Source organism: Diabrotica virgifera, chromosome 10 (assembly GCF_917563875.1).
Source record: "Diabrotica virgifera virgifera chromosome 10, PGI_DIABVI_V3a".
Taxonomy (NCBI): Eukaryota; Metazoa; Arthropoda; class Insecta; order Coleoptera; family Chrysomelidae; genus Diabrotica; species Diabrotica virgifera.
The window spans coordinates 61,107,076-61,132,439 of record NC_065452.1 but is presented as its reverse complement, the minus strand read 5'-3'; the positions used below and the strand labels follow the sequence as shown (position 1 = coordinate 61,132,439).

Below are 25,364 nucleotides of genomic sequence, written 5' to 3'. Positions count from 1 at the left end.
CTTTCACCGGATGTACAAAAAAGAAGTTTGAGTAAAACGTTTCCCAACTGTGTAAATACCGAAGAAAAATCTAAAGTAATAGAAAAGAATTACCGGAATCCGCTCACGAAAAAATCAACTATGAAAATGAGCATAATTTTAGGTAATGCATAACTTTTGAAATTATGTGTATCATTAATCGCTAAAAATCAATTTTTTTAATTGCACCAATTGCATGACTTTAAAGCTTCCACTCTTCGCATTCGGTTATCATTGAAATGGGAGGGGGCACAATATTTTAATAGACTGTGACATTGAGGTGGATATTCAAGGTATACATTAAGTGTGTCTCTATATATTGAGTGTGAAATAAAAATTGGGTGTGATCTTAAGCAATGGAGTTAAGATTTTACATTATACTATTTATTGGTAGGTATATATTCTTATATATTATTAGAATATGTAGTTTATTTAATATTTTTTCTGCATTATTAGCATTTATTTATTTGTTAAGCCTAGCTGGTCTTGTAGGCCTAAGGCTCAAACGTTTACATTTCTGGTTTCATTTTATTTTAATCTTATATTATATATATTATCGGTTTACAACGTTCTCCGTCTTCCGATACCCGTTCGCCATTCCTCTCTGTCCGCACATTGATCTACTTGCGGACCTCTTGCATCAATGGATTTGTTTATTCCTGCCTGCCAATTTTTTCTCGGTCTACCTCTTCTTCTTCTACCTTGCGGTTTCCAGTTTTGTACTAGTTTTGGGATTCTGTCTTCGTGCATTCTTTGTACGTGACCAAACCATCGTAATTGTATTTCGTTGATTTCGTCATTGATTGTATGTGTGACCTTCATTATTTCTCGTACCCGTTCATTGGTGCAGCTCTTCTTGATCTTCCTTCAGCTCTTCTCCAGAGATCCAGAGTTTTGATTTTTCCTTCATAGGCCATACTTTGCAGCTGTATGTTACAATGCTTTTTACTACGGCGTTATAGATCTTTTTCTTGTTTTGGTTGTTTATCTGCTTGTCCCAGAGTACTGAGTTAAGGAGCGGAATTGCTTTCCTGCCCTGAGTATTTCGTTTTTTAATGTCTCCGTCTAGTGTTCCAACATTCGTGATTTTCACACCCAGGTATTTATATTCGTTACATTTACTGATTATTTCTCCTCCTTCTAGTATTAAGTCCTGCTGCGTTCCACCGATATTCATATATTTGGTTTTTCCTACTTTGATTTATAGTCCCCATTTCCTGTATTCCTCTATTAGCTTTCTTGTCATGTAACAGATATCATCGTAGTCTTGTGCTATTAGTATTTGGTCGTCTGCGAAACAAAGAATATATAGTGTATGATCATTTAGTGGGAGTCCCATGTTCTTGCATTTCCGTTTTCAATTTTTAAGAGCTTGTTCTAAATATATTTTAAAGAGTGTTGGAGAAATCCTTCGGTGAATTTGTTTCCTTATTTAATTCTCGCGGGTGTGTTGTTATAAAAAATTTTAATTATTTTTATGATTTTTATGTGTTTATTTGTATTCTCCTTTGCCTCCCATAACTTTACCAAATGTACACTGTCGTATGCCTTTTTCAGATCAATACATACGAAATGAATCTCTTGGTAAACCGCTGTTTTCTTTTCCATGACTTGTGTGGTTGCAAAAAGGTGATCAATTGTAGATCTTCCGGCTCTATATCCTGCTTGTTCTTTTGCCTCCATTTCCTTGTATTCGTCTTCTATTCGGCTTTTTAAGATCGTTCCGTATATTTCGCTGATTGTTGGTGTCACGGAAATTTCCCTGTAGTTATCACGTTGTTTTCGATCTCCTTTTTTGTATATTGCTGAGATATACGATAGTTTCCATTCTTGTGTGACTTCTTTGTTGTCAATGTATCTTTGTAGTAGTTTCCTTATGTGCTCATAAAGTCTTGGAGTTCCGTTTTTTTATCAACTCGGCTGGAATCCCTCCAGGTTCTGGTGCTTTACCGTTTTTTATTTCGGTACATACTTTCTTTATTTCACTGGTGGATAGCCTTATTGGAGACCCTGTTACTCCTACTGCATCCTGGGATGGTTCTGATGTTTCGAATTCCTTTCTTTTTTCTGTCAGTAGGTCGCTGAAATACTCCTTCCACTCATTCGGTGATATTGCAGTTATAAGTTCTTTTCCTATCCCTTTGCGTAGATTTGTAAGAATTCTCTAGCTCTCAGTGGATTTCCTACCTCCGATATATATATATTGATTCGTGTACACTACTTTTCCCATTCTTTGTTCTTGCTCTGCCTAATCAATCTGCGTACGTTTGCTTGTGCTTCCTTATAAGCTAGTTGATCTACTACATCTCTGTACTCATGTATCTCTGATATTTTCTTCGCTTTTCTTCTATTTCTGATTCGACTCCTTCGTCCCACCAATATGGTTTGTTTTTTGTGTTCTTTTCTGTCCGTCCTAAGGCTTCCTCTGCGGCCGAGTGTATACATCCTTTCAAGTAGGTATATTGTTCTTCTATAGATGTGTGCTGTAGATATTTTAATTTTTGGTCGAGTCTTCTTTTGTACAAAATTTTCACACTTTCTTGTTCTAAACTATTTAGGTTGTATCTTATTTGTGTAATTTCCTCTTCATATTGCTTCAATTCTTCTGCCTGTGTTTCAAATTTGTATGGAAAGATAAGTTTTATACCAAGGAAATGGTTATCGCTACCACAAGTTAATCCTATATGCCCTGACATTTGAAACTATTATGTGAGATTTTTGTTTCATTATCGCGTGTGTTTAGTGTGTTCACCCTTAGTCCCCGTGTGTTTTGTGTCCAGGTGAACTTGTGTACGTCTTTGTGTTGGTACCAACCATTTAGTATTTTTAATTCCATTTGTTCGCATAGGTCTATAATTCTTATTCCGTTATCGTTTGTCGTATCTTCACCATATCTTCCAACTACTTTATTATTTTGTCTATTTCACACTCGTCTGTTTAGGTTCCCTAGTATAATTATTTCTCTTGTATTTCCTTTCTGCTCTCTAGCATGATTTAGATCTATGAAGAACTGGTATTTAATGTGTACTGGATAATCATCGTTTATCGCATATAGTCCTATGATTGTTAGTCTGTGCCCATATATACTCATGTTAGGTTTATTTCAATCTTATAAATTTTTAATCTTATAAATTTTATTTAATTCTCAGTATTTTAATATGTACATTCCTTTGCCACTTCCCTCCATCTTCTTTAGTCCAATGCTATTCCTTTCCTTCTATCAATGTTACTGTTCGTCAGGTCTTCGCACACCTTGTACTTCCATCACTTTTCTTGGCCTGCCTTTCCTTCTGTGTTATATTCGTCTTCGTGACACCACCATTTTTGGCATTCTTTCATTTCCCATTCTTTCGATGTGCCCCAAATATCGTATTCTATGTGCTTTAATCGTCATCTTTATCGTGTTTCCTTTTATACAGTCCTTCCAATTTTTTATTGGTCCTTCTTCTCCACTGGCCTTTTATTTTCAAACCTCCCTATATTGCTCTTTACATTTACCTCTCCCATTTTTATAATTCTGATTTTTTAAACACCCATGTTTCGTATGCATATGTTACTATAGGTCTGATAACCTTCTAGTAAATTCTAATTCTTGTTTTTCTAGAAACGAATTTTGATTTCATAAATGTTCGTAATGCTCCATACTTTTTATTTCCTGTAGCTATTATTGCCTTTACCTTCTGACATTTTGACTTTTAGGTAATTAGTTTCTTTGACTTTTTTAAACGAGTATGGTTGTTTCTCCATCTATTTGTAATATTATATTTTCTTTTTCCTTTTGGGTCTGATTTATTATTATATACTTTGTCTTGTCTTGATTTATTTAAGTTCAAATTTTTTGGCTTCCTTTATGTTTTTCATTAACTGTCATACTCTATCTTGTCGATATCTCTGCACATTTTTTTCTCCCATTTCCGTTCTTCTCGAGCCTTATTCTTGGCTTCACGTATTGTATGAGGCTATATTGTCCTATTCGTTTCGTCTTCCTGGAGTTTTGTCGTTTAGATATTTATGAAATGTATCTTTTTCTATTAATCATTAATTATAATTAACTATTTAGATGAAAAATAAGCTTTCAATGAACTATCTTTCAGTAAAGTCGTCCCAGGAACGCAACTCATATATATTGGAAATGTCATTTTAAAGTCTTCTATTTTAAAATGTATAATATTTGTCTGAATTTCCGATATAAATGAGTCAGATTAAATAAATTATTAGAAGAATTTTTGGCTAAGCAACAACATTTTTGTTTAATTTAGTAGTATTTTGTATTTTGACAACGACACTCTATTGGGGCGTCGAAACGTTAATAAAATTATTTTTTTCAATTCAATTGTGGCTTATTAACCATCTAAATAGTTATTTATAAAAATGCCGCAAGGAAATAGCTTCAGAACAACATTAATCATTAATTGTTTAACATTCAATATTGAATAGTTAAATTAGAAGCTGATCTAAACATAACGTGCATACTTACATTTATCAATAATTTTTCAGTGATCTTAGCATGGGGATCCACCTACTTAATGAAGTATATGTCGATTGATTTAGGAACTGACGACATAGGTAAATAAAAACTTAAAATAATCTTTCATAACACTTAATTTGATTTTGGCAAAAGTACTAAAAAAAATATAGTGTATGTGGTATTTTTGAAAAGGTAGTTGAACGACCTTTAAAATGAGGTGTCATTCAACCTCCTTTCCATTAAAGATTTTGGGGTTGTGGCAACTTTTTTAATTGACTTAAATAATTGTATATACAGTGATGAGCGCGCTAATAACAAGCAAAATAACGCAAAAGTTGGAAAACATAATACATTGTGAAGTAAAAAGACATGAAACTAGTAGAGGTGGAAATTGATATAAACGTGTAAATTAACATCACATTACATAGTTTCCCACCTTTACACGTCTGTAACATGAGTATTTTATCAAATTCTCCTGTCACAGTGACAGTTGTAATACTCCTCCGATATGTCTAAAGGTGGGAAACTATATAATTTAATGTTAATTTATACGTTTATATCGATAATTTTCACCTCTACTAGTTTCATCTCATTTTACCTCATAGTGTATTATGTTTTCCCTCTTTTGCGTTATTTTGCCGGTTATTAGCGCAGTCATCACTGTATGTAGGATGTAAATATGTAATTAATTAGTGTTTATTATTTTTCAGACGATTGTGGTCGCGAGGGTACTATCGAAGAATTTCTAAGGAGTACTGCAACTGCAAAACCAACACCCAGTAAGTTTTTATAATTTTATAAAATCAATTGACATAGGTATGATATCTTACGATTATTCATCATTTTTCATTAGCGACCAATATTCTCTACAAGCTGGCTACAAAGTTGTCTTTTGTTATTTTCAAACCGTGACTCATTCATTAGAATATAACAAGCCAGCCTTTTTCTGTTTCATAGGCCTAGGGAAAGCGTTTGACAGAATACAATTAAAAAGTGTAATACACCTACTATATGAAAAAATTTACCACTGTTAATCATAAAACTCATGGAAAACATATATGTAAGAAATAAAATAGAAATGAAAATCAATGGAATAATAACAGAACACATATAGACCAGGGCGCATCTGTAAAAATATTAGTACATTTGGACGTTGAGAGGTGACTCAAATTTTTTTGCAGAAATTGCTTGAAAATAAATCAAATAATAATATTTGAGTTATCCTCCCTCTCAAAAAGGTCCGGAACATTATTTAAATAATCAAAATGTCAAAAATTTAAGGAAAAATTCGATTTTTTTCTTGGTTTTTTAATTATAACTTTAAAAGTATTCATTTTCGAGAAAAGTTGTACTAACATAAAAGTTGCGTAATTAAATTTCCTACAATATAGAATTGGTTAAAAATTTAAAAAATAGTCACCCTTGTTGCAAAATAGCAATAATTGTGAAAAAAACATAGAAAAACAAGTATTCGCATTTTACGTTTTTCAACCATTTATGCTACACTTAAGACGTTCATATTTCACCCTGAGAAACTTTATGATACAGTAAAACAATACTTTAAATTTCATTAAGGTCGGTTCAATAGATTTTGCAAAATAAATTTTGAAATCCAGCTTTCGTAAAAAAAATTCATTTTTTCAAAATGTTACAGGAATGAAAATAAAGCAGATAGCAAGTTGAAAATTTTTTTGCATATAGAAGTGTACTGTACCTTTCATTTGCAGTTTTGCAAAATTAAAATCGATTAACATCACGGCGTCAGGAATTTTTTTAAATAAACATTAATTATTGGTGCTACGCGCAGGACACCGGAGAGTTTGCTCTGATTGGGCATTCCAATGACCTTTGACAATGATTGACACATTTTAATTTTTATTACATTCCGATATAAATAAATAAATTTGTTTATTGCAAAATAAAAACACATACTCTATCCTTTGAAATAACACTTTTATTAGCAAAAACTTTCTTTGTTCATATATTTTAACTTGAATAATAAAAGTTTATTATTTTTAAACATATGCAATTGTTTAAACAATATTTCACAAACAATAATAAAATTAGTTTGATTTTTGTGGAATTAAAATATTAAAATACAACAAAATATAGAGTGAGATAATAATATATTAGATAATGATTGGAAGAAATTTTGGTGGAAATCACCTTGTGTGAATCGAACACCGCTGTCCTGCGCGTAGTATCAAAAATTATTGTTTATTTCAAAAAATTTCTGACGCCGTGGTAATTAATCGATTTTAATTTTGAAAATTGCAAATGAAAGGTACAGTACACTTCTATAAGCAAAAAAAAATTCAACTTGCTATCTGCTTTATTTTCAGTCCTGTAACATTTTGAAAAAGTGAATTTTTTTTGCGAAAGCTGGATTGCGAAATTTATTTTGCAAAATTTATTGAACTGATCTTAATGAAATTTACAGTATTGTTTTACTGTATCATGAAGTTTTTCTGTGTGAAATATGAAGGTCCTAAGTTTAGCATAAATGGTTGAAAAACGTAAAATGCGAATACTTGTTTTTGTATGGTTTTTTCGCAATTATTGCTATTTTGCAACTAGGGTGACTATTTTTTAAATTTTTAACCAATTCTCTGTTGTAGGAAATTTAATTACGCAACTTTTACGTCAGTACAACTTTTCTCGAAAATGAATGATTTTAAAGTTATCATCAAAAAACGAAGAAAACAATCGAATTTTTCCTTCAATTTTTGAAATTTTGATTATTTAAATAATGTTCCGGACCTTTTTGAGAGGGAGGATAACTCAAATATTATTATTTGATTTATTTTCAAGCAATTTCTGCAAAAAAATTTGAGTCACCTCTCAACGTCCATCTCAAAACAGATGCGCCCTGGACTAATAGAAGCAAACACAGGATTCGGCAAGGAGATTAACTTAGCTCTCTACTGTCAAAACTAATGTTGGATGCAATAATAAAACAAGTGAAGAAAAAAGAGGGTATAAAATGAGTGATAGAGAGATAAAAATACTTACTCTGTTACGCTGATGACACCGTGAAAGAGGCTACAAGCCTCTTTCATACTTTACGACTTTGGTCGTCACGACAGAGGGTCGTACGACCATTTGTCGTGCTCATCGGACTTTCACACTTTACGACAGTATTCATCTTATTGTCGTAGAGAGCACAGGGCGTAGAATGAACCGGGCAAAAATTTTGGCTTTATGGTTAATTTATCGCCGTAAAAAAAGACAGAGACGTAATCGCCTACATTGGGTGCATCCAATCAATGGAAGAAGAGAAGAAGTAGGTTTATATCATACACTTTTTGGAGATTTAAGAAATGACCAAAATAAATTTTTTAATTATTTCCGCATGTCAGTGACTTTCTTCGATGAATTACATGAGAAATTGAAGGATGTTCTTCAACGGCAAAATACAAAATTGAGTAATTGTATTCAACCGATGGAAATGTTGGTTGTCACTTTGACGTAAGTTCTGATTTGTTATATTATTTTTTTATTGGTTAATTTGTATAACGAAAAGAATTACGTTCATCCAAAGTACAAGTACATTGATCGAATGAAATATTTATTCATGGTGTCAATGCCTTTTTCATAATACCAATTAATTATTTATTGGCTCTCTGAATAAATTCATTGGATTAGTGATCTTGTACGCTGGACAAGTTTTAAAGTACCTATCTATTTTTTCCTTAGTCATTGAGTTTACGTACTTTTTGGTTCAGTTAGCAAGGTTGGGGGAAAATGGATCAACCACTAGTCTATGAGCAAACAAGTTATGGAATCTTTGATCTAAATTATTAACATGCAAGAAACATCAAAGTTTCATACTATAGTCTGATTATTAAAGTCCGGATTATAATCATGACAGAAAGGTCAAACTAAGCACTTATACAGTGATAAGCGCGCTAATAACCGGCAAAATAGCGCAAAAGATGGAGAACATGAGTAGGGGTGAGGACACTAAACCGTGGGAAAATTTTGTAGATCGTTAGAAAATTTCATCGTTTGGCCCACCCCCAAATTTCGGCAATTTTATGTGGGAAAACTCTTCACTATAGCACCTACGCACCTTGGTTTAAGGTTAGATTACTGCACGAATTCAGCATTACCGCAATAGAAATGAATATGAAAATATCAGCCCAAAAACAAAAAGGTTAGTAATAGCCAAACAACCAATAAGATGCAAATTGGAGTTAGACAATCAAATTATACAACAAGTAATGGCTTTCAAGTACCTGGGAATTAATCTATCAGCCGACAACAATATCGAAGAAGAGGTAAAAGACCAAGTAATTAAAGCCAGTAGAACGGCCACATGCCTAAATGACACAATTTGAAAAAACAAACATCTAAGATTGGAAACAAAGGCCCAAATATATAAGTCAGTTATTAGGCCAATAATTATGACTTAGACGGCCGAAACAAAACCAGACACAAGCAAAACACAAAGACACCTGGAGATCAACGAAATTAAGATCTTAAGAAAGATCGCTGGAAAAGGACTACAGGATAGGGTAAGAAGTGAGGAAATCAGACGCATATGTGGGGTACACAATATAAATCCCTGGGTAAAGAACAGACAAGAAGAGCGGAATCAACACATAAGCATCAGGATGTCTGAATTAAGGATCGTAAGAATAGTCAGGGATAAGTCACCGTTAGGTAGAAGAAGTAAAGGACGCCCAAGGAAAAGATGGAATGACAATTTAAGGACAGAATGAAAAGCACCGTTGAAGAAAAACAGGTAGTGCTGCCTATATACAAGAAGAAGAAGACAAGACATCTCGTAATGTGACAGTTCGTAACCCGACAAATTATGGCAGCGAGAGTTTTACTAGGAAAGAGAGGACTAGGAAAGAAAAGACTATCGTGGCTAAGAAACATCCGACAGTCAACAGGGCTAAATTTTGAATAAAGACAGAGAAGAGTTTGCAATTGTAGTAGCCAACCTCTATTGAGGAGAGGGCACTTTAAGAAGAAGAAGTTTCTTTCTGCAAGATGTCTTGAGGATTTATGTCTCATATTGTCCTAAAAAACGTACGAAAATATAAAGGCTTTTAGAAAATATTTCTTCAATCTTAAGAAACGATGTTTTATAAAGAAACTTAAACGAATATAATCCAACAATTATTATTTGCAACAAATATTAAAAGATGTGTCATACTAAATTCTATTATTATCATTTGTGTTGACCCTGTGAATATTTGCACCTATTCATTTTATCTATTGGTATGATTATGGGCTCGATATTTATTATTTATTACTTGTCAAAATAAAATCAACACAATTATTATTAGAAATGTACATTCACTGTCAGTGAATCACCAGCGATATTAGTAATCACTATCGCTATTATTAAGCATACAATCAATCAAACTTATATGGAATCATCTGATATTTTTCATTATTTTAAGGGAATTAATGCTAAGTTAAATGTTCGTCCATCACGTCTCTCAAGAGCCTAACTAGAGGCTATAGAACCAAATCAACATACCTGCAAGCTTTTAAAGTTGGTTGAATGAAAATCAAAAGACTTTTTTTACCGATCATAATTCCTCCCCAAAACATGACCCTTCCTCTTTTATATTTATGAACAAATCTGGCATTTTTTGTTCTTACTTGTCTTCCTCACCCTATGAGTACACAAATTCGTTAATCATATGATTTTACACATCCTATTGTCGTTTGAAAATAGCGCACTTTTCCAATTCCCAATGTTCCAGTTTTGGTGTTGAAGACACCAATTTACGTGATCAATCTTGTGCTGCCTGGTTAACTCTGCATCCCGTAACTTCCTCCTGCTATACAGTACTTGGGCACGGCAACTCTTCTTCTTATAGTTTCAACTAAAATATTTACACCTACAGCTTCCAAAAGCTGCAGGTTTCAAATACATAGTGATTCCATATAAGTTTGGTTGAGTGTATAAACCTATGTAAACTTCTGAACTGTACAAAATAGCACCGTAATTTAATAGTAAGCTCAATAATTGAAATAAAATGAGATAAACTTAACTTTTTGAGAATTGAGACATCATTATAACTCGTGCAAATATAACCAATGCTTTGAAAAAGATTCGTTTGTACTATTGTTTTCTTTCTTACTGTTAAAATAACGAATTTCATGTGTGGATTTCATCCATACGCAGATGTACCTCTATATAAATTGCAATTGTTATTGAAAATAGTATTATAAAAAATATGTGCCAATTATAGAGAGGCTGCTTAGGCATATTTATATTCGGCAAAATTCGATACTCAATCACATATATTCTATATAATATTTATAATATATTCTTTTTAAGTGCCATCTCCTCGGCGGAGGTCGGCAATCATCATAGCTATTTGGATTTTGGAGACGGCTGCTCTAAAAAGTTCATTTGATGTACATCAAATCTGTTGTACCATTCTCTCAGGTTGCGCTGCCACTATATTCTGCATGCGTCTTTATAATATACTGATTACCAAAAAAAAATGCAACACTTAGAAGGACCAATATTTTTTTAATATTTATTTATAGACATATACATTATAATATTCTTATAATTTGATAACATTATATTTAAAAAATTTGCAATGCCATTTTCGTCAAAAATTTATAATGAATGGCTCCTCCGTCACGGTCTAAGATTGCTGGAGGACGTGGCAATCGATTTAGGTTTCGATCTACCATATCCCACACATGTTCGATCGGTGACAAATCAGCTGATCTTGGTGGCCACTCCAAATTCCCTATACCAGATTCTATGAACTCCATGGTTTTACGGGCAATATGAGGTCTTGCAATCTTGCAGTCTTGCAATCCTGTTGAAAGATCGCATTTGGAATGGTTTGTACGTAGGAATCAAAAACTAGTTAATAAGAATTGGAAGTGATCTGCTTCCCAAACATATCGCACCCCATACCGTAATGCTTGGTTATCTTGCTGGATGACGTTCAACAGCCAAGTCTATATTTCGTCTCTCATCTCAAAAACTTCTTACTCTTATGCGCCCATCAGAGCCACGCAAACAAAAGCTAGATTCATCATTGAAGCTGACAAAATTTCATTGGCCATTCCAGTTTTGCCGAGCTCTGCACCATTCTAAGCATCGAGCCCTATGCTGTGGTGTCAATGGTAACTCCAAAAGTGGACGGTAAAGTCTTAATCCCATTTCAAATAATCTTTGATTAATTGTTCTTCTTGACACTACCCTTCCTGTAAGTGCATTACTGAATGTCTACTGGCCCGTCTATTTCTGAGAGCAAGAAGTCTAAGATGGCGCAAATCACGGTCTTGCAATATTCTAGGACGTCCAGGCCCATCACGAGGCCAATAATTCTCATCATTCAAAACCAGCTTTATTCATGCTTACAATGCATCCCTTTTCTAAGTCGCTTAAATGACGAAATTGCCATCGACCGCGAACTCTTGGTATTTTATATTCTTTCTTCTTCAGCCTGTTTGCATCCACTCCTGGACAAAGGCCTCTCCATGAGCACTGCAGTCGTCTCTGTTTTGTGCAGTTTGGCGCCAGTTTCTCCCTACTTCGGCTTTAATGTCGTCTAGTCATCGTTTTTGTGGTCTTCCTCTACTACGACTGTGTTCGCGTGTTCTCAATGTACAATGTTTCATGTTTCTCGTCCACCTGTCATAGTTTTGCCGTGCCACGTATTCTACCCACACCCAGTTCCACTTCATTTGCGCAATTCTTCCAATTATATCTTCCACCTTCGTACTGCTTCGCACGTCCTCGTTTAGTATATGTTCTCTCAGATATACTCCCAACATAGCTCGTTCGACTGCCCTCAGTGCCTCAGTGTTGTTCTTATTCTCTTGATTGACAGCTCTGTAAATGTCACGGTCTCCATTCCATAAGTTATAACTGGTAGAATACAACTGTTGAAAGCCCTTTTCTTTCGATTTAATGGTACCTTTTTGTTTTTCCTACTACTGCCTAAGTTTAAATATTCTTTGGATAAATCAAAAACCATCAAAAATGACTAAAAATTACAAATAAACTAAAGTTAAATACATAAATAAATGTCCTTATCTTTTTTTATTGCGAAAAAAAACCGAATACAAAGTGTTCTTTGCTTTCAGTACCTATATTAAAAAACTAGTTTAAAAACACAGGCCTTTTCATTAAAAATAAATATTAAAGTTGGCCTGCCAATTGACGGAGTAGTCATGTATGTATGTGGGGAAAATCACTCTGTGGCCAACGCGGGGCGCAATTGAATTATTGAGTTCGGTAGATCTAATGGGCGGAGCAATCACAAATTGGTAATATCCCGGTGAAAAACGAACCAATCTCGAACTTTTTATTTTTCAATTAAAAAAATGGCATAATTATTAAAACTTGTAAATTTTTGTAAAATAACATGTAAAATTTATAAGTGGGTAAAAAAGTCTGTCAAATAATTGTAATAGTCAAAAATAAATTATGTTGAGAGATGTTACAAAATTTTCCGAGCTCGATTGGTTTGAAGTAACGAACTCAATGTTCTTAAAAAAATGGCTATCTCGGTTCCTATTGGTCATAGAAACTTTAATTTAATTGATTCCAGCAATTATTTCTGTGAGTTGTAAGCTACTACGATGTTTAGAGGGTGCTCCAGTTCTAAATTCTTATAAAAAAAATTAACCACATTTTTTATTTAATACATAACCACCAAAAGTATTTTCTAGAGTGTATCATTATAGTAATAAAAAAGTCTTTATAAAAGAGGATGAGTCTTGAATTAAGCAACAAATCTTAGCAACAAAGGGATCGATGTTGTTAAGTAAAATTTATTTTTATTTAGTTTTGATAGCTATTCAATCTAATACATTAAACATTATCTAGTTCAGTCCACTATTAGGCCATTTTTATAAAGTACCGTTTTTCAAATTTAAACCCTGGTTATACATTAAAAATTAATTGAGATTAAACTTGTAAAAGCTTAGATTAAAGCTTATCTAATGTACTCTTATAATTTTATAGTTATATTTTATAAAGTCATGTACAAGATTCGTAACAACCATTCAGGTTTCGCAACAACCTGAATCAAAAGAGCATATTTTACCAAAAAAAAAACAGTAAAGTCCTATATAAAAGGTATATATAATCTTTTATACAGGATTTTACTGTTTTTTGTATCACATGGTATACAGCCAACTACAGGAAAACTTTTTCCTTGTGGATTTTTCATATTTTACCACTTCAAACTCTCATAAATAAATAATAACCACAAATAACACGGTAGGTTTCAAAAATTCACTAAATATTACGAATTTTTTTCCCACAGACTGGGCTACAGGAGGAATCTGTATATAATGCTTTCCTGAATGTTTGACTAGGTTCAGAATTAAGTTTTCAAACCTTCATATAATATTCAATGGATTCGACCGTTACTTCGTCGAAATTCATTTTATTTAACAATCAAACACTGAAAACTTTTGTTTTCAATACTTCCACAAAATGTATTACAAGTTAATGTCATAGGCGACTACGAACTCCCCCACGCTACCTAGGTACTTAGATGATATTTTTGTGAACATATATAGTTTTTATTTTACTTTATTGTATTCAAAAAGGAACCCAATTCCCAAAGCATGAGCGAAAATTTTAAATGATTAAATAATGAAACTATAACAATATAATCGAATAAAGTTTATTTATAAATCTACATTAACTTATATACAATAACAAAAACTACAGTTAAACAATAACAATGCTTAATTCTAATGTCTGACTAGTAATTAAAATAAGTAAGAGTGAACACTATATTTTAGATTTTAAAAGTTAGCTGCATAATAATTGCAAACTGACTTAATGAAGTCTAATTTAGTAATGTTTTGATTAACATAATATTCATTTAGCCTATTTTCAATAAAATCAACTTTTCTTTTTGCCGTTTTATCAAGTTTTTTTCGAATCTATGTGCAGTTCTAATTTTCACATATACTTCTGCTTGAACATTTAACAAAATATCTGTAAATTTAAATATGTCAGGATGTGATTTATAAAAACATTCGTTAAATTTCGAGTGAAATTATTCACATGCGTTTGTAGTAAATATAAGAGATGATGAATTTGAATCCCACATTTAAGGTGGAAATAAACATAGTCGTTGGATTCGCCATTTAAAAGTTAAACACTAACGGACAAAACCGGACACTATACCGTAATACTTGCAACTGAAGTGAATAACTGAAAATATTTATATTCTTACTTTCAACTATAAAATCAAATTTGGAATTCCCGGTCATTAAGACTTAATCCCCAACTTTCTCGGCGATGGGGCAGCAGGTACTTGGGATTAATGGGCCCAAGTAGTTCGTGGGGCAGTTAGATTACGGTAGAATGTCACTACAGCTTATTCAGCCTTTCTCAAGTGATGTATTTTACTATGTATAGCTGCACTTTTAATTCTCTAAATAAATAGGTGGGAATTGGGGAGCTGTCTCAAGTTCTAAATATAATTACGAATGACCATAACCAACTTGAGACAAACAGCTCCCCACTCCTCAACCTATTTAGCTAGAGACTTTAAAGTGCATAGAGCATTAGAGACACATATTAAAATACGTATTGAGAAATGCACTCTGTCGAAAGAGCTGTAGAGATATTAACTTGTAATAAATTTTGTGACAGTGTTAAAAACAAGTTTTCAGTATTTTATTTTTAAACCTCATATAATACTAAAGTGACTTTCATTGACTTTCTTAATTTTTGATTTTAATTCATCGGACACTATTAGAAGCCATTTCTTCAGCGAGGTAGATGCCACTTGGTGACTTTTGGCCTTCTTTGAGTTTTTTCTTTTCCCTTGAAACGTTTTTGTTTTTTTCTTTTGAAACTAATGTTTCTATGGCTGTAGATTTTGCCGAATAGCTAAAAGCGTTAACTAGATATTCTATGTAAATATACTAACATAGTATGATTTTTAAATTTATAAACTTTAATTTTATTTGTTGTAACATGTAAAAATCTTTTTTGTTTTTGTTTTTTTCAGGATTTTGCTACAACTATGTAGACGACGACGGATATGTGATTACACGTATGTATACATAATAAAATTTATATATTGGAAATAAATAATAATAGCAATGACAATCAGCATCATCATCATTATTACTTAGACGCTATAGTTGTGCCTCAATATTCCCAAGCCTATTTCTCTATTTGGTCCTATTCTTTGCAGAGTTTGCCACGCAGATTTTTCTATCATTCTCATCCACACAAATCTGCTATGTTTACTTGGTTTATTTCATCTATCAAAGTGTCATCTAGCTTGGTCTATCAAAATGTGTAAAAAAAATTTAATTTCTTTAGCTAAGCCTTTTCGACAAAATTGTCACCATCGGAGCTAATGGTCATTATAAAAATAAGTATCTACCACTACCTAGACGTCCTAGACAGACACTACTTATCAGACAGGAAAAGAAACGAATGGATCCATAACAAAACCAAAGTGAAAGATGTCTCAACCCAAGTAGCAAAGCTTAAATGGAAGTTCTCCGGACACACCCTACGACAGAAAGATGAAAGATGGACTAAGACGATTATACATTGGAGACCGTGGAACCACAAACAAAAAAAAAAGGAAGGCCACAGATGCGATGGTCAGATGACCTGTAGAAACACACTGGGTCAAAATGGATGCAAATTGCCCAAGATAGAGAGGCATGGAAGAAGGAAGAAGAAGCCTATATCCAAGGATGTATGCTTAGTGCTGATTAGATAGATAGATAGACGACTACTTAGGGTCGTATGCATGAGCATCTTAATATTAGCTCTCTAACTGCATTACAATATATAGGTATAATCCCGTATGCTTCCGTTGTCTTCCGTGCAAGCCCCAAAGAGAAAAATCATGAAAAAACTGTTTCAACGCAAACATTACAAACACATTAAAACTTCGTTCATGTCGTAGGCATTTCACCCAACCTTCATGGCTGAAGAGAAATAGTTGACCCTAGAGCCATTAGTAGACTATAGAGTTATTATATGTATGGCATGTTGTTCACTAGTAATATGTCATTTTGTCCAAAGCATAAATATGGAAGAAATGGATTATGATTAAGCTCAGTTAAATAGTTTATTTATTCTTTCTCTTTGTTATCAAAGATGGTTGACGGAAGTTATGGAAGGGCTGTGAACAACTAACAAAAAGTCGTGATACTCAAAATGAAAAATATATTTCGTTTTGGACACATTTCCCTATTCGGTTAAAAAGTAGTTTAATTTTACGTGGCTCATTCTTATTGACAATTTAAACATATATATATTGTTCATAAAACTAAAATTATTTGCTAAAACTCTTATGCGAAACGGACAATTGATTCCTAGAAACCTTAACCACTCTTTTCAATAATATATACGACAACGGCAGAATTCCTCTGGTTACAATCAGCCTTCGTGGCCATGCCTAAAAAGCCAGACACAAAGAGTCACAATTTCTTTCATTCTTTCAATGTTATTTCGTTTTGCCTTCAAGTATTAGTACAGAGATGTAGAGATATGAACAAGGATGTCTGCATGTGCTTTGTAGATTACTCCAAGGCCTTTGAAAATGTAAGACATGACCAACTTATTGAAATTCTACAAAGCATAGGAATTGATGATAAGGACATCCGAATTGTGACAAGTCTACTGGAATCAGAGAGCCAGGGTGAAAGTTGGCAATTTGTCCACAGAGAGCATTGAGATCAGAAAAGATGTGCGACAGGGGCGTGTTCTCTCCCCTCTCCTTTTTAATATTTGCTCCGAACAATTTTTTAAAAAAGCACTGGATGAAGCAAACGAAGGCATAAAAATCAATGGAGAATTGACAAATAATATCCGATATGCGGACAACACAGTCGTACTTGCCAGTAGTATCGATGAACTTCAGCATCTTATTGACATGCTACAAAAAAGCGAGGACTTGGCCTCAACATAAACAAAACAAAATGGATGCTGGTCAGCAAAACTTAAAAACCTGCCAGACAACTGAAAATAAAAAACCAGTTAATTCAACACGTTGACTCGTATATATACCTTGGAACAGTCGTCAACTCGAAATGGGATCAAACAAACGAAATACGATCTAGAATTGAAAAGGCCACATTTAACAATATAAGAAATATATTAACCCATATATGAGAGTGGGAGAGATATATCTCTCCCACTAAAAATACCGCTGCTAAAATGCTATGTATTTCCGGTCTTGTTGTATGGCGCAGAGGCCTGGACAATAACGGAAATATTAATGAGGAAGCTGGAAGCATTCGAAGTGTCTCCATCGGGTGTCATGTCGGATGTACCGATGTATCCTCAAAATATCCTGGACGACTAACACCTCCAACGTAGAGGTATTGCGCCGAATGGGAAAACAGAAAGAAATCTCTTTCACGATTAAGAAACGAAAACTTGAATACCTCGGGCATATTATGAGACATGATAAACGCCTTATACTCCAACTGATAATACAGGGTAAAATAAAAAGCAAACGTGGACCCGGAAGAAGAAGACAATCATGGCTTCAAAACTTGCGCCAATGGTTTGGACTGACATCGATCGAGTCATTCAGAAACTCCGCAAACAAAATTAAAATTGCTATGATGATAGCCAACGTCCGCAACGGACAAGGCACATGAAGAAGGAGAAGAATTGTTCATTTTAGTCGAAACGTGAAATAAACTTATTTCAAAGTAAAATTGTCGCTTATTCCCAGTAAAAATAGTAAATTGTATCAAGATGCCTCATGAAAATAGCTTCAGAACAATGTAATAAATATATTACATACGTTTAAAACATAATAGAGTCTAACCCAAAATGGACTAAATATGATGTCGGTTTAGGTTTGTATGTTTATGTTTATTATGATCTCAAAACGCTGTAGTACATAGAATGACAGATGAATGCAATAAAATTTTATATACTCCTGCAATAAAGACCCAATTGTTTCACAAAAGATAGTTGAATAAAGTTCTACATTTTACATGAACGTAAAAAATAACTATTTTGTCGTATTCACTTTCTAGAATTGTTATGGATTGTCTAGTCTAGTATATTATTTTATTTTATTTTTAGTGTGTAACGAGAATAAAAAAGAAGCAGAAAAAAAGGACACAAGTAAGTAAATGTAAATCATTCTAACTGTTGGTATTACGGTATGCGGCAAAATAAACAGTACTGAAATTCGTATGCCTCAAATTTGTATGTGTCAGGCGCCGAAACGTACTGAGTGGTTTCAGAACATCGTTATAACCTATGTGATTTGTGGGGATAATGTTATGCTTCAGAATGGTTCTCAGTTTTGCAGAAAAAATTTTTATGGTCGAGTACTATTTTCGGTCATACGGAAAAGGTCACGAAAACGGTCCAAGCTTAAAATCAACAATGGTTTTAGCAGGACGGAACAACCTGTCACACTACCAGGGTGTCTCTTCGAATACTGCGTGATCATTTTGGGTTGCCACTCACCAGAACTAACGCTACCAGATGTGTACATATGGGGAATGCTGAAGGAGTCAGACAGATCCATCGTCTCCAATTTCGGATTTGCGGACTAGAATTAAAGATTTTTTCGTGTCAGAGGTAGTGGCGGCCCTATAAATTTGCCTTGGGAGCACCCGTGTTGAGCTTCCCCCCCCCCCACTTCCAAAAATTAAAAAACAAATAGCCCTGATTTATAAGCTATATATGAGCTCTCATATTCCGCAAATTAAAAATTTTGAGCTCGTTCCACTGAGCAGGAATTTAATATTTTAGTGGGGGGCTGACTTAGCCCCCCCCACTACTTAAAAATAGGAATATTAAATCGATTTTTGCGGCAGAATTACGAGCTATTTATGAGCTCTTCAAATGATATAGTTTCGATTTTTGAGCTCATCCCCTTCACCCCCAAACAACCCTTTAATTGATTTAACGAGAAAAATGCTGAGAAAACTTAAAATATATCGTATTGCGGATATAATTCCTATAGCTTATATATTCTAAGAATATACTATTAAATCACGTGCAAACCTACCCCATCTTCACGGCTTAACAGAGAGTTGTACTTAAAATGCATTCAATTAATTATTTGGCGACAACATATCATTTAATAATTTATGAGCTCCCAAATTACGCGCATTTAGATCAGTAAGTTGCAATTTATTTTGTATAGTGCAGTCACTGAAGGTAAAATCAACGATTACCTTCAATTTCGGTGAACCTTCATCGATTTTCACGAAAATTGGTCAGTGGTTAGAGAATACCTCAAGAAACAAAGGTGGCATCGTGACACCTTGCGCCTTTACCCTGAGGGTGGATACCGCCCCTTCTCGGGGGTGAAAATTATTTTATAAAAAATAACTGCATAAATCAATAAAAGGACAAATTATAAGCAACATTTGTTATATAAAGTTATTAAAATAAGTCAATGCTTTTTAAGTTATTAAAGATTATTATATATACACCGTTTTTAATCGTCAACGCCCTTCAGGTAGGGATCTATTGAGGAGTGTCACCGAGCCGCAAGCCCTTATCCCTTGCCGTACCGCTCCTCCATAGGCCGATCAGACACCAGCTTATTCCAGACCAAGTCGTAGATTCCTTTTTAGAATTTTAGACTACGACGTCAGCCTTTTTATTTTTCTATTCACCGGGCTGGGGCTCGAACCTCGATCGCCTCGACCGCAGATCCACTAGATTTGTCAATCGTGCGACTCAGTCCGCTTGGCTAATCTGATCCACGAGTTATTAAAGATCAAAGATTTTAATTATTCGTGAAAAAAATGCATGTTTTGAAGCGGTTTTTCGTAAATCACTGAAAAACTGTAAGTTTTTACAAAAAAGTTAATAGTAGTTTAATTCGTATAGCTTAGATTCTAAGAATAAACTCTTAAATCACGCTCATTTCGACTATTGAGCTACAACCCCTTCGCAAGAAAACCATCCCATATTCCCGGCTTAAGAGAGAGTTGTAGTTAAAATAATTTAAATTAATTATTTGGCGACTTCATATCGTTTAATAATTTATGAGCAAGCAAAATATACGCATCTCAATTATTGAATTGCAATTTTCTTTCTATAGTGCAGTCACTGAAGGTAAAAATCAACTATGACCTTCGATTTCGGTAAATCTCCATTCATTTTCACCAAAATTGGTGAGCGGATAGAGGATACCCCAAGAAACAAAATTAACAATAACAAGTTGCGGTTTTAGCCTGGGGTATATGTCACCCCTTCTCTGGGGTTAAAATTACTTTATTAAAAATAACCCCACAAATAGAGAGAGGGACAAATTCTAAGCAAAATTTGTTATATAATGTTATTAAAATAAATCAATACTTTCTGAGTTATTAAAGATCAAATATGTTAATTTTTCTGAAAGAAAATGCGTGCTTTAAAGCGATTTTTCATAAATAAATCAAACACTGTAAGTTTTTACAAAAAAGTTTTCATCACTAAAATTGAAGCTAATAAAAAATATAGTAAATTGCTTAGTAAAAAATAATGTTAATTTAAAGTAAGTTATAGGTAATTAAATGTATATTTTTTCTGCGACTATTCAAATCTAAGGATTCAAGCTTAAATAACAGGAAAGAGATGCATTTTATGTAATACTTACTAAATACTTGTTAAAGTACTTAGAAATACCTATCAAATGAGCTCCAGAAAAATTTAATAGCATCAAAATTTATACTCCAAAAATTTTTCCAAAAAAATGAATTTTTTTTTAATAACTCTGTTAATTTTTATGATATCAGGCACATCCAACTATTTGAAAGGTAATTGCAAGAGCTATAAAACTGTATTACCTACATTTAATCTTTAAAATACTTTATTTTTTTAGGATAATAGTAAAGGGCTCCTGTTACATTGTTCTCGTAGCAAAATTTAGGCTTAAACTTTTCTATCTTCGTTATTTTGATTTATACCGAAATCAAAAGACAAGTAAAATCTTTGCTTATAAAAAAAAACTCAAATTTCGTTATCTATCATTTTTTACGTGTATCTAGTATTGTTGGAGTTATATCAAAAGCAAATAATTTACGAAAATTTGAAAAATTTTGATTTTTTTAAATCATATTTAAAATAATAACTCCAACAATCCTCGATACACGTAAAAAATGATAGATAACGAAATTTGAGTTTTTTTTATTGGCAAAGATTTTACTTGTCTTTTGATTTCTGTATGAATCAAAATAACGAAGATAGAAACGTTTAAGCCTAAATTTTACTACGAGAACAATGTAACAGAAGCCCTTTACTATTATCCTAAAAAAATAAAGTATTTGAAAGATTAAATGTAATACAGTTTTATAGCTCTTGAAATTACCTTTCAAATAGTTGGAAGTGACAAATATCATAAAAATTAACAGAGTTATTAAAAAAAAATTCATTTTTTGGAAAATTTTTTGGAGTATAAATTTTGATGCTATCAACATTTTCTGGAGCTCATTTGATAGGTATTTCTAAGTTCTTTGACAAGTATTTAGTAAGTGTTACACAAAATGCATCTCTTTCCTGTCATTTAAGCTTGAGTCCTTAGATTTGAATAGTCGCAGAAAAAATATACATTTAATTACCTATAACTTACTTTAAATTAACATTATTTTTAAGTAAGCAATTTATTATATTTTTTATTAGCTTCAATTTTAGCGATGAAATCTTTTTTGTAATAACTTACAGTTTTTGAGTTATGTATGAAAAATCGTTTTAAAGTCGCTCATTTTTTTTCACAAAAATTAAAATATTTGATCTTTAATAACTGAAAAATATTGATTTATTTTAATAACATTATATAACAAATTTTGCTTAGAATTTGTCCCTCTCTCGATTTGTGGGGTTATTTTTAATAAAGTAATTTTAACCCCCCGAGAAAGGGTGACATATACCCCAGGCTAAAACCGCAAGTTGTTATTGTTAATTTTGTTTCTTGATGTATCCTCTATCCGCTCACCAATTTTCGTGAAGAATGAATGGAGATTTACCGAAATCGAAGGTCATAGTTGATTTTTACCTTCAGTGACTGCACTATAGAAAGAAAATTGCAATTCAATAATTGAGATGCGTATATTTTGCAAGCTCATAAATTATTAAACGATATGTAGTCGCCAAATAATTAATTTTAATTATTTTAAGTACAACTCTCTCTTAAGCCGGGAATATGTCGCACCCTCAGTGCAAGACTGCAGTAAGTCAAAATAAGTAAGTTTCGAGATAAAGACGATTTTGTTTATTTTCGTGCGTATATCGCTGTGTTAATGTCGGTGAGATAGTTTTGATATTTAGCCGGTTAAGCATTTGAAAGTTACTAAAGTTTTACAGGGGATAGATATGCATGTTTACAATCGAATTCCATGATTACTTCATGTTCGTAAAATTTTTGAGTTACTGCAATCTTGCACTGAGGGTGCGATGTGATGGTTTTCTTGCGAAGGGGTTGTAGCTCAATAGTCGAAATGGGCGTGATTTAAGAGTTTATTCTTAGAATATAAGCTATACGAATTATACTACTATTAACTCTTTTGTAAAAACTTTCAGTTTTTCAATGATTTACGAAAAACCGCTTCAAAACATGCATTGTTTTTCACGAATAATTAAAATCTTTGATCTTTAATAACTTAAAAAGTATTGACTTATTTTAATAACTTTATATAACAAATTCTGCTTATAATTTGTCCTTTTATTGATTTGTGCAGTTATTTTTTATAAAATAATTTTCACCCTCGAGAAGGGGAGGTATCCACCCTCAGGGTAAATGCGCAAGGTGGCACCATGTCACCTTTGTTTCTTGAGGTATCCTCTAACCACTGGCCAATTTTCGTGAAAATCGATGAAGGTTCACCGAAATTGAAGGTAATCGTTGATTTTTACCTTCAGTGACTGCACTGTACAAAATAAATTGCAGCTTACTGATCTAAATGCGCGTAATTTGGGAGCTCATAAATTATTAAATGGTATGTTGTCGCCAAATAATTAATTTAATGCATTTTAAGTACAACTCTCTGCTAAGCCGTGAAGATGGGGCAGTCTTGCACGTGATTTAATAGTATATTCTTAGAATATATAAGCTATAGGAATTATATCCGCAATACGATATATTTTAAGTTTTCTCAGCAGTATACTCTTAAGATAAATCAATTAAAGTGTTGTTTGGGAGTGAAGGGGATGAGCTCAAAAATCGAAACTATATCATTTCAAGAGCTCATAAATAGCTCGTAATTCTGCCGCAAAAATTGATTCAATATTCCTATTTTTTAAATAGTGGGGGGGTTGACTCAACCCCCCAATAAAATATTAAATTCCTGCTCCGTGGAACGAGCTCAAAATTTTTAATGTGCGGAATATGAGAGCTCATAAATAGCTCATAAATCAGGGCTATTTGTTTTTTAATTTTTGCAAGTGGGGGGGACCAGCTCACACGCGTCCTGGGAGGGGAACTTCCGACGAGAAATCAACAAAAAGACATAAAAAACATAAGCTTAGATTACATAAAAGACATAAATAATAACTTATATACATTAACTTCCCTTAATTTTCCTAACTAGCGTATTTATTGGGTTGAATTTGTTTTTCTGTGGTTTCGGTTTCATGTCAGCTAATATATTTTTATGTCTGAAATTTTTTTTTCTTTAATTTTGGACCTTGTTAGGGAGGGGTAATTTCCTCAATTTTCCTCCCCATAGATCCGCCACTGGTCACAGGCCATTTTTAACATCTGTTTTATCGGGAACGTGCGTCGTCGTGAATAATGTTTGCAAGGCTATATCATGTATACTAGATGTATAAATAATCATAAAAATATATCAATATTCGTTTCAGTATTTTTTATTTTGCCGCATAATGTACTTATTATAAATTGCGTTAACTTTTTCACTGTCAGATAAAATATAGATTTAAATATCTCTATTTCTCTATTTTCTCTGTCCATAATTTTTTGCATATTGGTCACGGAATCTGCTATAAAGAGTATGCCATCCGCATAAAATAAGGCTTCTATTTTTACTGGCTGTAATGTTTGGTATCCTATTTTGTCCGTATTTGGTTCTTTCTTCAGTATTTCTATTCAATTCGTTCATGATTATTATGAATAGTAGCGGGCTAAGGCTGTTTCCTTGTTTGATACCTCTTTCCCAATGGAATTTTTCAGATTTTTCTCCTACTACCTGTACACGTCCTTTTACTATTATTTAAATATTTTCAATTATTTTTATCAGTGTAATTTGGACTTTCATTTTCTACAAGCATCGCCATATATAATTTTTCTTTCTATAGAGTCAAACGCTGCTCTTAGATCTATGAATTATATAAAAGTGTTACTGTTTGTTTGTCTTTCTGGTCTAAATCCGGCTTGTTCTTCTCCCAGTTATTTTTCTGCCTCTTGTCTTAGGTAAATCTCTTGTCTTACCTTTACTATTTTCAGGTAAATTTTAAAACATACAGATGACAAACTTACTGCTCTATAATTTTTGCAGTTGACTTGTTCTCCCTTTTTGTATATTGGCACTATAAGGTTTCTTTGCCAGTCTTTTGAGATTTGTTGCTTTTTCCATGCCTCTTTGTATATTTTCCATATCCAGTTTATCCCTTCTTCACTCATGCATTTTACCATTTCCGGATCTATATTATTATCCCCTTCAACTTGGCCTGTTTTTATGTTTGATACTTCCTGGACTACTTGTATTACTTCTTCTATACTTATTTGCTCTATTTCTTTGTTCTCGTTATATTGATGTTTCATTTCTAATGTCCACTTTTCATTTCTAAATTTGTTTTCGTAGTAGTCTTTCGATACTTTAGCTATCTGTTGTGCATTTGTTTGGATTTGGATTGTTGTATTCTTTACTGCTGTTATTCCTTTATGTTTTCCTTTCTTCATATTATGTCTGATTGTAGTCCAATAGCTTCTATTATTTGATACATTTCTATACT

At 33.0% G+C, this 25,364-nt stretch overlaps 1 protein-coding gene across 1 annotated transcript in view; it reads left to right on the top strand.

Moving 5' to 3' along the window:
- Positions 1–287: 287 nt before the first annotated feature.
- Positions 288–25,364, top strand: part of LOC114343814 (uncharacterized) — an 81,009-nt gene continuing 55,932 nt past the window's right edge. The window contains exons 1-5 of the mRNA XM_050641252.1: positions 288–408; positions 4,516–4,584; positions 5,197–5,265; positions 15,469–15,513; positions 18,531–18,572. Coding sequence (XP_050497209.1) covers positions 375–408; positions 4,516–4,584; positions 5,197–5,265; positions 15,469–15,513; positions 18,531–18,572 — 259 coding nt within the window. The 5' untranslated portion in view covers positions 288–374. The remainder of the gene's footprint in view (positions 409–4,515; positions 4,585–5,196; positions 5,266–15,468; positions 15,514–18,530; positions 18,573–25,364) is intronic.